Source organism: Herpailurus yagouaroundi, unplaced genomic scaffold (genome assembly GCF_014898765.1).
Source record: "Herpailurus yagouaroundi ecotype Mexico unplaced genomic scaffold, PumYag 162, whole genome shotgun sequence".
NCBI lineage: Eukaryota > Metazoa > Chordata > Mammalia > Carnivora > Felidae > Herpailurus > Herpailurus yagouaroundi.
This window is the reverse complement of record NW_024412403.1, coordinates 9389530-9403495: the sequence shown is the minus strand read 5'-3', so window position 1 is coordinate 9403495 and position 13966 is coordinate 9389530. Positions and strand designations below refer to the sequence as shown.

Below are 13966 nucleotides of genomic sequence, written 5' to 3'. Positions count from 1 at the left end.
AATTGATAAACCTCTAGCCAAAGCAGGAAAAAAAAATATGAAACACAAATTACCAATATCAGGAATAAGGGAGGTGGCATCACTACCAATATTAAAAGGACTAATAAAAGCATATTCTGGGGGTGCCTGGGTGGCTCAGTCAGTTAAACATCCAACTCTTGATTTTGGCTCAGGTCACCATCTCACAGTTCATGAGTTCGAGACCTGCATCCAGCTCTGTGCTGGCAGTAAGGAGCCTACTTGGGATTCTTTCTCTCTCTCTCCCTCTATCTCTGTCCTACCTGCTCATGCTCTCTCTCTCAAAATGAATAAATAAAACATTTTAAAAAGAGCATATGATGAACAACTTGTCAACAGAATCAACAACTTAGATGAAATAAACAAATTTTTTGAAAAACATGAATTAAGCTCACTCAAAAAGAAATAGAAAACCTGAATAGCCCTACATCTTTTTTTTTTATGGTGAAAAAATTCATGTTTAGATTTAGTCAGCCGGACTCAGTTTAGATGATCCCGGTTTTGTTGGCAACATCCAAAGTTGAACGTATATGCCTTCTTTTCTCCATCATGCCTGATCAGAGTGTTGACCTCGGCCACGTCAATGTCATAGAGCTTCTTCACAGCCTGTTTGATCTGGTGCTTGTTGGCCTTAACATCCACAATGAACACAAGTGTCCTCTATGTTCATCATGGCTGACTCTGTAGTCAGGGGGAACTTGATGGCATAGTAGTCAAGCTGGTTTCTCCTGGGGGTACTCTTTTGAGGATATTTGAGCTGCCTTTGGAGACACGGTGTCTTGGGCGATCAGAATGTAGGTGATGTGAGGATCTTTGTGTGTGTGTGTGTGTGTGTGTGTGTGTGTGTGTGAGAGAGAGAGAGAGAGAGAGAGAGAGAGAGAGAGAGACTGTGGATGCCTTTCAGCACTGCTTTCTTGCCTTTCAAAGCCTTTGCTCTGGCTTCTGCTTTGGGAGGGGTAGGGGCTTCCTTCTTCCCTTTCCACGCCATCTTCAGAAAAGGCTATCCCACAACTTTAAAGTTCCAAATGATTTTTAGAGAGAAAAAAAAAAAATATTGGTTGAGCTACAGTAAGGGACCACCCAACAAGAGCCCACTTTCCTGATCTTGTTTGTTGATTTGATAGAGAAGGGTAGAGTCAAGGTGACAGACACCAGCAGCTTAGCCAACTCTGCTTGGGAAAAGCTGAGTCATAATGAGGTCGCAGCTCTCCATAAATCTAAGTGTCACCAATCAAACACCCTCAGATTACACTAAAGAAGACGCGTGGGGGAGTTCTGACTGTACAGACCTTGACACACCAGGGGATTCATTTCTGTTTGAACTTTGCAGGTGCACAGTTTTCACTGGGAGAAAAAAAAAAAAAAAATATATATATATATATATATATATATATATATATATATATATATATAGCCTCCTTGGACAGACCTAAAATGCAGACACTTAGCACCCAAATGAGTTATGTAAGGATTAAATAAAAACATTCCAATAAGAGGCTTGGCACACAGTAAGAGCTTCATAAACACTCCCTCTCACTCGGGGGCCGGCTGGCAATCACACACAGCAATGAACTCTGCCCACACCTGAAAATCTACTCATAAGACCTTTTTTCCTTGAGTTTAAGGAAACGGGAGAACCTATGTCCTGAGAGGCAGTTACCGTGTCTAAATCATTTCGCTGCATTTGAGGAAAAAGCAAACATTTTCATTTTGCAGTGGCTGATGGGCGCACGCCCAAGAAAATTACTCAGCCCTTGTTTTTCTCCTTTTGGGGTTTTCCTAGAATAGTTTCAGTCCAGCTGCAATGAATCTGTAGATCCCATCACCATCGGTTTGGGCTTTGGGAAATCGACTAACCGCTCCACCCCGCAGACCACCGCTGGGCTCAGACGCTGGATCAAAAGGGCGCAGCGCCGGGAAGGGGCGGACTCCGGAGTGGGGCGTTACGAAACCTTCGGGAACGGACGGCCACTCCTCGCAGGGGAGGGACCGAGGGCCGGGCCTCGTTCTCTAGAAGTCAAAGCACTGGATCGCAGAACTCAGTTCTCTGTGGCTTCTCTGTGTCCGAGCCTCCGCAGCGAGCTCCCTAGTGGCTCACAGCCCGGGCCGCTCTCCACGCGCCAAGTGCCTTCCCCGGCCATGTCGTCCTGCAGCCGCGTGGCGCTGGTGACCGGGGCCAACAAAGGCATCGGCTTCGCCATCGCGCGCGACCTGTGCCGGCAATTTTCGGGGGACGTGGTGCTCACGGCGCGGGACGCGGCGCGAGGCCGGGCAGCAGTGCAGCAGCTCCAGGCCGAGGGCCTGAGCCCCCGCTTCCACCTGCTGGACATCGACGACCTGCAGAGCATCCGCGCCCTGCGCGACTTCCTGCGCAAGGAGTACGGGGGCCTCAACGTGCTGGTCAACAACGCGGGCATAGCCTTCCAGCGTAGGTCGGGGTGGGTCTCTGGGGGCGCCAAGGGTTCGGGGCAGAGAGCCGCGGGCGCCCCCTTCCTGTGGGCTGGAGTGATCGCGGAGCGCAGCGCCGGCCCCTCGGGATACGCTCAACATTGGCCTCCCTCGGCGGCTTCTCGCTTTCCGCGGAGTCGCGGGAGCGGTTCGCTTAGCGCGAAGCTGGTGGGGCGCAGCCCTGGGCCCTCCCGGAGCCGTCGGCTGCTGCGGTTTGCCAGAAAACCGGCCTCCTGGGAGGGGGCCACGCCCTGCTAAGCTCATCAGCTTTCTGTCTAAAGCAAAAAACATTTTCCCTGCGAAGGGTCTCCAGCTCACTTTGGGCTTTCGCTTTCCTTGAAAGGGAGCTTTCATAGAAGCCCGGAGGCATCTGCTCGGGACAGGAAATGGATCGCCGAGACGCGATCAGCGCGCACTTGCACAATAGTGGACTTGAGATTTTGTTTAATGGAAAGCTTTGATAGGCTCAGCCAGAAAGGAAGCGAGCCTTGTTCCCTCCCCCAGGGAATTTGTATGTCATCAAACATACATTTTAAGTGTGATTTTAAGTAGCACCTTTGGCGGGGGGGGGGGGGGCGGGGAGAGGTCAAGGATATTACTCTATTGATCTACTGAGAAAGTTGTTGAGCCGCCATGTGGTGGAGGTAGAAAGAATAACCAAGCCAGACTCACCTACAACCTAGTGGAGACGAGAAACCCAAGAGGCAGAACGGAGTAAAAACTGCCGTGAGGCCTTGAATGACCAGCCCCCCGGCTTGAACCCTCACCGAAGCTGTGCACCCACACCTCCAACTCAGCGGGTCGGCTTTCCGGAAGCGCGGGTGGGAGGTGGCAGACACCCGCTGGTACAACCCTCAGCCACTGGCTGAAGGATTGATGGATAAATACGCCGCTTCCCGGACCAAGCGTGCAGGAACGCGGGTCCGCTGGCAGCCCGTGCCCCCTCAAAAGTGTGGGCGGTGGACCAACAGCACGTGCAGCCCCAGGCACTCGCTGGAATCGCAGGATCTCGGGCCTCACCCCACACCCGCTGAATCAGAATTTGCATTTTAACAGGATTGCCAGGTGCCTCCCATACCCTTTCAAGATTGAGCCGCAGCCCTGAAAGCCAGGAATTCTCAAAGTGGGGCCAGACCTGTAGCTGTAGCGTCGTCACCCGAGAACGCGTTAAAAATGCAAATTCTGGAGCCCCACCCGAGACCTTCTCAATCCCAAACTCTGGGGGCGGAGCCCAGAAAGCTGTGTTTTAACAGGCCCTGCAGGTGATTCAGATACACCCTTGAAGCTCGGATCCGGTGGCTTCAAAATCGTTTTAAAGTTAGCTTGTTTTAGGGGCGCCTGGGTGGCTCAGTTGGTTGAGGCTGGGCCTTCAGCTCAGGTCATGACCTCGGGGGGTTCGTGAGTTCAGCCCCGCGTCGAGCTCTGTGCTGACAGCTCGGAGCCTGGAGCCTGCTTCGGAGTCTGTGTCTCCCTCTCTCTCTGCCCTCCCCCACTCAAGCTCTGTCTCTCTCAAAAATAAACTACAAAAATATAATAATAAAGTTAGCTAGTTTTTCCTTTAATTAGAGATAAAATCTAGGGCGCCTGGCTAGCTCTGTCCGTAGAGCATGAGGTTCTTGATCTTGGGGTTGTGAGTTCCAGCCCCACCTTCCGTGCAGAGATTGCTTAAATAAACTTGAGAGAGAGATAAGATTCACTTTGTTATATACATTTCAAGGGGAAATGCATGACTTTGTTTTCTTCTCTTTTCGGAAGCTGATGATCCAACACCCTTTGACATTCGAGCTGAGATAACACTGAAGACAAACTTTTTTGCCACAAGGAATGTCTGCATAGAATTACTGCCAATAATAAAACCTCATGGTAAGTCCAGCCATATGTCTGCCCCTCCCCTGCTCATTCTCATTCTCTCTCTCTCTCTCTGTCTCAAAAATAAAAATAAAAATAAAAAAAGATGTATAATGGGGCGCCTGGGTGGCTCAGCTGGTTGAGCATCCCGATTCTTGATCTCAGCTCAGGTCTTGATCTCAGGGTCGTGAGTTCAAGCCCCAGTTTGGGCTCCAAGCTGGGCGTGAAGCCTACTTAAAAATAAAATAAAAGATATGTTTGATACATGGCAGTGCTCTTTGGTCCCATGATATGAACTCAACCCTAGAATAATAGGTGTTACAAGTCTCCAAAGGCCTCTTGCCTTTGAGCAACCTCAGTGGGTCCTTCTCAGCTCCTCAGGGTGGTGGGGCCACACCAGCTCATTTGGGAGCCTGGCAGGGAAGGATCTGTTTTAGCATCATTATGACTTTCCCTGTGTTCCTTTCTTCACTTTGTCAAGCTAATGAAGAACCTCCCGAAGAAATATTTCTTTATTAGGAAGTATCTTGCCCACACTCCCAAGTATTCAATAACTTTTATTACTTTTTCCACAAATACTGGAGGGCCTACCATAACCCAGGGTGCTGGGGACACAGTGGTAAGCGCTGTGAACAGGGACAATCCTGACCATGGAGCACTGAGTCCAGTGGACACGACCCTCATTGACAAAGAATCCTACAACTGTACTGGGAGGGGGCAGAGAAGGCTCGCTTCCTTGACAATTCTCTTTCCCAGGAAGGCAGCTGTGATTCTTAGGAAGAAAAACTCTGTGGTTCTTACAAGAAATGTGCTTTTCTTGGGGTGCCTGGGTGGCTCAGTCGGTTGAGCATCTGACTGTTGATTTCAGCTCGGTCTTGATCCCAGGGTCATGGGGTCGGAGCCCCGCATTGGGCTCTGTGCTGAGTGTGGAACCTGCTTAAGATTCTCTCTCTCTCTCTCTCTCTCTCTCTCTCTCTCTCTCTCTCTCCCTCTCCCCAGCTCATGCTTGCTGTCTCCCAAAAAAAAAGAAAAAAAAGTGCTTTTCTTAATTTAACATTTTGAATAAAGATGATCTCTAGTGCAAAAATCTTAAAATCTAAAAAGATGTTTGGTGAGAGCTGCACTCAGACTCATGCTCCCCCACTTGCCCAATTCCTGTCCCCAGCCTCTACAGGCAATTCCCTTTGTCTTTTCCTAGTGGGATGAGATCACAGAAAGCCCGCAGGCAGAGTTGCTGGGACTGGCTGAAGGAAGCCTTGGTTCTAGGTGCGTGGAGTTGCTGAGTGCTCAGGGCCAAGGGCATAGTTTTTAAATGCAAATCTAAGTTATGTATGTGTGTGTGTGTATCCCTTTTTTACATAATGGGAACATTAAGCATAATGTTTGCTACTATGCTTTTTTTCACTATCTCTGGGACTCTTTCTAGATCAAGACAGAAAGCTTTCTTATTTTTTTTTTACAGCTGCATAGTATTCCATTTGCAAGGGTGATGTCTACCAAGTGTCTAGAAGTCTTTTCTCTGTATGGGTTTTAGAATCCTAGAATTGGAAAACTACAAGGTATTGAAGAAACTTGACATTCCTATGACTTCATTTTACAGAGAAGGAAATTGAGACCCAAAGACATGAACGCAGTCAGGTAGTGATAGATCTGGAAACAGTGTTCAGGTTTCCTGACTTCACCCCTCAATCAAATCAGGATCATTAGTTCCAGTGAAGGGAAGGATCTTAACACCAAACAATTGCAAACCAAGCCATTTTGAAAGATGAAAGGCAGCTTGGAGGAGGGTGGAGCTCGGGCATCAACCCAGAAGCAGATGAATCACTGGCTTCAACCAGTTCTCTGTAACAGTAATTCCCAACTTGGGAATCTGGTTTACAACACATTGAGAATACTTGTGAATTTTCAGTAAAACTCACGTTTACCCAGAAGGCAGAAAGCGAGGATCCTTGCCTCTTGATTTGTAGGGAATCTCTACCCATGCAAAACTGACTTAAATGTCACATTTGATTTGGCTTTATAATACCTCCTTATTTAAAAAAAAAATTTTTTTAATGTTTGTTCGTTTTTGATGGACAGGGTGTGAGCAGGGGCGGGGCAGAGAGAGAGGGAGACGCAGAATCTGAAGCAGGCTCCAGGCTGTCAGTACAGAGGCTGAAGCCTGGCTTGAACCCACGAGCTGTGAGATCATGACCTAGGCCGAAGTCGGACGCTTAACCGACTAGAGCCACCCAGGCGCCCCTATAATACCTCTTTAAAAGAAAGTTACCTCTGGGACCCCTGGGTGGCTCAGTGGGTTAAGTGTCTGACTTCAGCTCAGGTCATGATCTCACGGTTAGTGGGTTCCAGCCCTGCTTCAGGCTCTGTGCTGACAGCTCCAAGCCTGGAGCCTGTTTCAGATTCTGTGTCTCCCTCTCCCGCTGGCACTTGGTGTGTATCTCTCTCAAAAATACACGCACAGTTAAAAAAAAATTTTTTTTTAAGTTACCAAACCTTTTGCTTGTTCATTCAAGATTCTGAGTAAATAAGTTAATCCAACGTTTACCCACTAGGGGGAGCTACTTGTCCACTCTTTCTAAGAATGGCTAGGGGTTGTTTCAGGACCAGGGGGCCCACCTGGACCTCAGCAAATGGTGGTGGTTGTGTGGGTGCAGCCCTTCTCAGGACTGATTGCACCCAGCTGGCTGCTGAGATGGTCATCCCTTGGCCTCACTGATGATCACCTGAGATGTCACCTGAGATCAGAGGACACCTCTGACTCTTAGAAAGTTTATTTCTACCAAAGGCAAAGAGTAGCACCCCTATTTCATTTTTCTTTCTTCCTTTACCCTTTTGAATTTAATTCCTTGTAGCAACCAGGCGATTAAGAACAAATTTGTTTAGGGTGCCTGGGTGGCCCAGTTGATTAGGTGTCTGACTCTTGATGTCTGCTTGGATCTCCATCTCAGGGTTGTGAGTTCAAGCCCCATGCTGGCTTAAAAAAAAAAGGGGGGGGGGAGGGCGCCTGGGTGGCTCAGTCGGTTAAGCGTCCGACTTTGGCTCAGGTCGTGATCTCATGGTCTGTGAGTTCGAGCCCCGCGTCGGGCTCTGTGCTGACAGCTCAGAGCCTGGAGCCTGCTTCAGATTCTGTGTCTCCCTCTCTCTCTGACCCTCTCCCACTCCTGCTCTGTCTCTCTCTGTCTCAAAAATAAATAAGCGTTAAAAAAAAAAACAAACAAAGCTGCTTAAAAGTAATGAAGAACACAACTTCATCAAAGTAGTATTCCTGGCCAAAGCATTGAAGTGAATCTAATTAGAAAACCATGCTAGTCCAAATGGGAGAAATACTACAAGATAATAGCCTACAGTCTTCAAAAAGATCATTGTTAACTACTCTAGGTTAAAACTAAAGAGCTATGACTGCTAAATACAATCCGTGATCCTACGTTGGAGCCTGGATGAAAACAAAAACTATGAAGAAAGATTATTGAGATAATTGGACCCTTTGAATATGGACTGTACTTCAGATAATAGTGTTATATCATGATAAATGTCTTGAGGGTGATCACTCTTGTGGTTATGTAAGGTAATACCCTTGTTACCGTATATAAAGTGCTTAGGGCAAAGTTTTATGATACTTGTCTGCAATTAAGACAAAGAGAAAGCAAATGTGGCCAAATGTTAATAATTGAGGGGCTTAGGTGAAGGGCATATGGGTATGTATTGAACTATTCTTGCAATTTCTCTGTAGGCTTCAAATTTTTCACAGTTCAAAGTTGGGAAGGAAATATGTATTACAAGAGAGGAAGAAAATACTGAAGAGTCTTAGGTACCTGGGGATAAGTGAGTGCTCATATTCAAGACAGAGTGAGGCCATCTCTGTGTGCAGTTGGCCCACAAAGATATCTAGTAGAATGTACAACACATACACCCCCAACCCCATGGTGAATGAATGCCACTCAGAAAATGCAATAAAATCCAGCTATCCTAGTGGATACAGAAAGAGTGGATTCGGGATAATATGTAAGAAAAGAACCCCCTAAATGTGGTGTCTTTTTTTTTTTTTTTTTATGTTTATTCATTTTTGAGAGTGAGAATGAGTGGGGGAGGGGCAGTGAGAGAAGGGGACAGAGGATCCGAAGTGGGCTTTGTGCTGACAGCAGACAGCTCCATGTGGGGCTCGAACTCATGAACCATGAGATCATGACCTGAACTGAAGTCGGACACTCAACCAACTGAGCCACCCAGGTAACGCAACGTGGTGTCTTCTGATGTTAGGTGAACTGTGTAAATTCACACACTGGTTTTGGGATTTCCAATCAATGTTTCCAGCCGTCTTCTAGTTTCTGGCCTGCATGTTTTTTCATAGACATAACCGTCTTTTTAACAGCCGTGAATTATGGTTAATGTGAATATTAACTCATTAATTATATTTAATTATTAATGATGGGCTAAAGAAAGTGAAGAAAATCAAAACTGGGATGGAGAATCAACCCACTCCATGTGTGAGAGTACCCATCATTCAGGATCGACAGGGCCATCGTAAGGCATTGCTTGACCCTGATATTTGGCAGTTGGAGGCAAAGAGGTGGTGCCCAGGGCCCTAGGAAATTGTGCAAACCAGTAAACAGCTTTAATCCTTGGGGTGAGGGTGCTGTCTCTGGGAAACCAAGTTCACAGGCGCCTGGAGTGTTTGTGTGTGTGTAGTGGGATGTTTTATAAAACTGCCCACTGGAGAATCATTGCCCTTTAGCCCCTGTTACTGATGGAAATGCGTCCTTTCCTTTGGGGGAGGAGAGCACAAAATAATGTTAAAGCCCCCTGGGTCCCTTCTAGAGTCTTTTTTTTTTTTTTTTTTTTTTAACCAGCAATTAAACCTGCAGTATCAATCAATTGCATGTTGGGTATAGTCACCCAACAATCGTTTATCTGTGACCTGCTTCCATATATTTACTATTCTGTTTCAGGCAGGGTGGTGAATATCAGCAGTTTAGAGGGCTCCAAAGCTCTTGAAAATTGCAGCCCAGATCTACAGAAGAAGTTCCGATGCGAGACGCTCACAGAAGGGGACCTGGTGGACCTCATGAAAAAGTTTGTGGAGGATGCAAACAATGAAGTGCACGAGAGGGAAGGCTGGCCCAACTCGGCTTATGGGGTGTCCAAGCTGGGGGTCACGGTCTTATCAAGGATCTTGGCCCGGCGTCTGGATGAGAAGAGAAAAGCGGACAGGATTCTGCTGAACGCTTGCTGCCCGGGGTGGGTAAAAACGGACCTGGGTGGGCCTTGCGGCCCCAGGACTGTGGAGGAGGGAGCTGAGACCCCTGTCTACTTGGCCCTCCTGCCTCCAGATGCTATCGAGCCTCATGGCCAGCTAGTCCATGACAAAGTCGTCCAAAACTGGTGAATGTCTGCTTTGGTGCTTAATGCTTAATAAACGTTTGTGGAGTGAATGAGTGAATTCTGGCCGTGTAGTCGGCTTCATTTTCTGTGGACTAGAATCTCCCTGTGAGAAAGCGGGTCTCGTCTAGAATCGGGCCGAGAGATTTTATTGTGCCCAGACTCTAACCTGAGACGGAGAAGAACCTGGTCCAGTGGTTCTCCAGTGTCCGAGGGCATCACAATTACCTGGAGGGCATGTTAAAACATTGCTCAGAACTGGGGCGCAAAGATGTGCACTTCTGACAAGTTCCTGGGTGCTGCTGGTGGTGGTCGAACGAGAGCCCTCAGGGCTACGGAGCGGGCTGCAGCCGTGTTCCAGCAATCCCATGCTGTTTCTAGGTTGTTGACTCTTCGAGGATGTGATTCCTCCTCCATTTCTATTGTTCTGCAATCCTGCTTTGTACCACATCCTGTTTCATTATATTTGGGCACATTTGAACGGGTTCTTATGAAGCAGTATGGCTTGAAGGAAGGACTCAGGAGGAATGTCCTTTTTTTTCCACTGGGATACGATTTCTTCCATACTGGGTTTTTCACTTGGGGTTTTGCATTCTGTGTTCCCAGAATGTTTGCAAAGTTGCCCTGCCCCTTCTTTCGAATTGTCCCGGCATAGGCAACTTTGTGCAGACCATCTCTGCTCTCGCAGAGGCAGATGTCTTCTCCCTGACCTGTTCCTGCTCCCCTACAGCCCAGGGTGATTCTTGAGCCTTCCTGGGCCTTTTGTAGTCTCTCCGACAACCAACTCCACGTTCACTGCTTCCAAATGGGACTGGCTTTGTAATCAGCCCCCTTGGTTCTGGTTATACCCTGTAGAAGAAGGACTTGGAGACTAAAGAATCTTACGAAAGAGACGTACACTTGTGAGGCAAGTTTGCTAGGGCGTCAAGACCTCAGAAGGAATGGCTAGCCAAACAACAGAAATGCAACAGGTGCAAGATGGACAAATGACAAAGGAAAGAAACCACAAATTTACCAAGTTTATGATGGGTTGTTCACGGTGAGATATAGCAATGTTGTCACCTGATCATGACCACAAAGGTCACATCATATCACCTGACAACAGCATTGCAGAAATAAGATGATGCTGGCTTCCATTTGATAATAAGTACAGTATGGGAGTACTCAAGATTTCCCTCATTTGGCGGACCAGGACTACTCAGGTAACCCTGTTACGTCTGGTCTGTCACAGCGTGCAAACTGTTTCTTCGTCTTGACTCTCCCAACGTAACGGCGGCAGCATGGCAAAGTGTCGTGTAGCTCCTGACAACCCACACCTCACTTCTTCATCCACTTTGGGTGGAGGACATCTGAATCCCACCCAGATTACATCTCACTTCCTTTAGCCATCTCTATATTGCCTGATTAAACCCAGCTTGCTCTTACATTCATCTCAGACCGTAGCTCCTAGGACATTTTTAATGCCTTCTTGTCTGGCTCTAAAAACATTTTGATGGTTTTCAGTATGTTGCCTCAATAGCTTTCATACTCTGGTCTCCCTCTGCAGCCAGCCTCCAGAACGCTGCCAATGGCAGGCAAGAGGTCTGGGACCATGGAGCACTTTTAGGTTCTGCCTAATAGGGTCACAGACAGGAAATGCACAAGTAAACAGGCCATTTCCTTTTATTTCTTCTCCCTTTTTTCTCTCTAGCCAATCACCTTGACATCTTGGGATCAGTGTGTAGCCTGCTTAAAAGACCCTTGGTGGTAAACTGCTGACCAGAACGGTGTGTCTCATTTTTTTATGGAAAGGTCATAGGGGACGATTATTGGATGGTCTGCCCAGCACCCTCCCCCGCTGCTTCCTCCCATGTTTGCAGCTGCAACAGCCACAAAGTGACTTTGCCCTGCTAGCCTCTGTTGACTGTTCCAGCTGTAAGCCTGTCTTCTAAAGAGGAGGAGCAGCTGGACTGCATCAGGAAAAGCTCCGAGCTGTTACTGTGAGTGGCCATGCCTCACACCATATGGTTGAGGAAGCAGAGGGAACCAAGCATAGCCTGAAAAGGAAGCAACCAATTCTCGAGGGACGCACTTACAAAATGGCCCCAAGAGAGACTGTCCCACCTCCCCAGAGTGGCATCCCTTAGCTGGCCTCAGGCTATTCCTTTCGTTTTATTTTAGAGAGAGATTGAGAGCATGAGTGGGGGAGAGAAGCAGAGAGAACGTTAAGCAGGCTCCATCTTCAGCACAGCACAGAGCCTGAAGCGGGGCTCGATCCCACGACCCTGGGATCATGACCTGAGTCAAAATCAAGAGTCAGATGCTCAACTGACTGAGCCACCCAGGCGCCCAAGAAATGTCACTTTCCTTAAGCTAGTTTGAATTATGTTATTGCTTGAAACGAAAAGGAACCTAATACATGTGCATGAAATATTTCATTGTGGGCTGTAGTGAAAAAAAAAATTGGGCTTAGAATCAGAAGGGAAAACAGAAAAAAATTCATGAGTTGAGAACCATGGCATATGAGGCCATATGTCATGCTCAATATTTACCCTACATTGTTTTATGTATTTCTCATGGCAGTTCTTTGAGATAGGTATTAATATCATTTAAATGAGTCATTATTCAAATAAGGAAAAAAGTCTTGGAGAAATTGACTAACTTGCCCAAGATCACACAGCTAAGAGCCAAGAGCCAGGATCATATCCAGGACTAAGGCCAGTTCCTTGGCTTTTCTTGGTGCCAAGTGCTTGGCACATCCAACTTCACTATGAGGAGTCTAGAGACCAGGGCAACTCCCTCGGTGTAAAAATTAAGGGGGATGATATATCAAATCTAAGTGATTTGTAAGCCATATGGTTATTAGATCCCTAACGTAGCCTTTGTATGAACTTTTCCATAAGGTAGGCAAATGAAATATGGTTTAAAAGTGGCATATTTTAAATGGATTATCCCATTATGTGTGTTTCTTAGGTACCAAATTGAGCCAGTGACCCCCTCTGAATCAACGTCTCTGTGACATACTTTCCTAAGTTGACACGTGTGTTAAGCCCGCATACAGAATCAGCTGTAGGCCTGGCCTTTGGGCTTCTCCCTCACCTACTGAGCTGCAACAAGGATTGTGACAGACCGAGATGCTGAACGGTGATGTAGTGTGGAGATGAAATGGGTGATAATGACGATCCTGACAAAGGTTTACTTGTTACTGCAAGTCAACCACAAAGCAGGCACAACATCAAATACAGAACTAAGCAGGACTTTAGATGGGATGGAGTAGAATCCAGTTTATAGCAAAGACAGGGTTAGAGGATTACCAGTATTTGCATATGGAAACTCTGAACGTGTTTACCTCCCCAATCTCTCTACTAGGTAGGCCAGCCTGAGCCAGAGAATGTAGTCACCTCTCATTTGTAACCCCTTCTTTATTATCAGAAGGGGTAAGGATTAAGGTTCTGATCCAAATGAACTCTGAAATGCTCTGATTAGAACATTATTATGTGAGGAACCTGCTCTATTTATGTGCCTTAAACAGATGAATACACCTAAGTAGACTTTGAAGAGTGATGACCTGACCCACGAAAACAGAATTTGTGGGGGAATAAACTTTCAAATCTTAATAGTTGTACATTGACTATCAATCCTGATTATCAATGAAGTTGTTCTTTTAAGGGTTTATGATACTTCAAACTGTCAAAGCTAATTTAACTTTCCACACACCTGGATTTCTTTAGAGATAGGTGACACAAAAAGGCAAGCATATTATTTAATGTATAGGACAAAGTTACACATGGTGGTTTTGACATGAATAGACTGGTTCTCTCTTTCAATGGGAAGTAGAAGTAGTTTTTTCATTATGAGTTAAATGCAGTATGGAGTGTGGCTAGGATTTGAGGAAACTAAGACAAAAAAACCCACCTCACCCTTTGGCATCTGTTTTTGTAAAAATGGAGTTTCTCATATCTTCATCAGGAAATCAGTTTTCACGAAAGTCTTTTTTTCCTACTCATTGCTCTACCCTTTAGTTTTCCTCGGCTTCCACTTTAAGACTATTCCTAAAATTGACCGTTAGAGAATTGACATCTGGGGCCCTTGGTGTATGGCAAATGTAGATAGAATCAGAATCAGAAGCCTGGGTGGGCCGGGGGTGGGTTCAGCATCACAAGCTATAAATATATTCTTGGTGATTTGGGAGAGGTGGCAGATCCCTTTGGGAATCTGACACAAACTATATACCCTTTTGCAGAAACATATACGCAAAATGTTCTGTACAATTTTGAAGTGTGCATGGACCTCCGAA

The 13966-nt window shown here is 46.6% G+C and overlaps 1 protein-coding gene and 1 pseudogene across 1 annotated transcript; one reads left to right on the top strand and one right to left on the bottom strand.

Moving 5' to 3' along the window:
• Positions 1-498: 498 nt before the first annotated feature.
• On the bottom strand, positions 499-1299 carry LOC121035961 (60S ribosomal protein L23a-like; annotated as a pseudogene).
• A 571-nt stretch (positions 1300-1870) lies between these two features.
• CBR3 (carbonyl reductase 3) lies at positions 1871-11446 on the top strand. Its single transcript, XM_040483967.1, has 3 exons — positions 1871-2446; positions 4222-4329; positions 9261-11446. The coding sequence occupies exons 1-3, from the start codon at positions 2158-2160 to the stop codon at positions 9695-9697; spliced, it is 834 nt and encodes a 277-aa protein (XP_040339901.1). The 5' UTR covers positions 1871-2157; the 3' UTR covers positions 9698-11446.
• The last annotated feature ends 2520 nt before the right edge of the window (positions 11447-13966 follow it).

Bases quoted from the DNA above. Each gene is read 5' to 3' on its own strand.
- CBR3 (XM_040483967.1), top strand. From the start codon at position 2,158: ATGTCGTCCTGCAGCCGCGTGGCGCTGGTGACCGGGGCCAACAAAGGC. The intron at 2,447-4,221 runs GTAGGTCGGGGT...TCTTTTCGGAAG, and splicing joins CGCGGGCATAGCCTTCCAGC to CTGATGATCCAACACCCTTT. The intron at 4,330-9,260 runs GTAAGTCCAGCC...ATTCTGTTTCAG, and splicing joins GCCAATAATAAAACCTCATG to GCAGGGTGGTGAATATCAGC.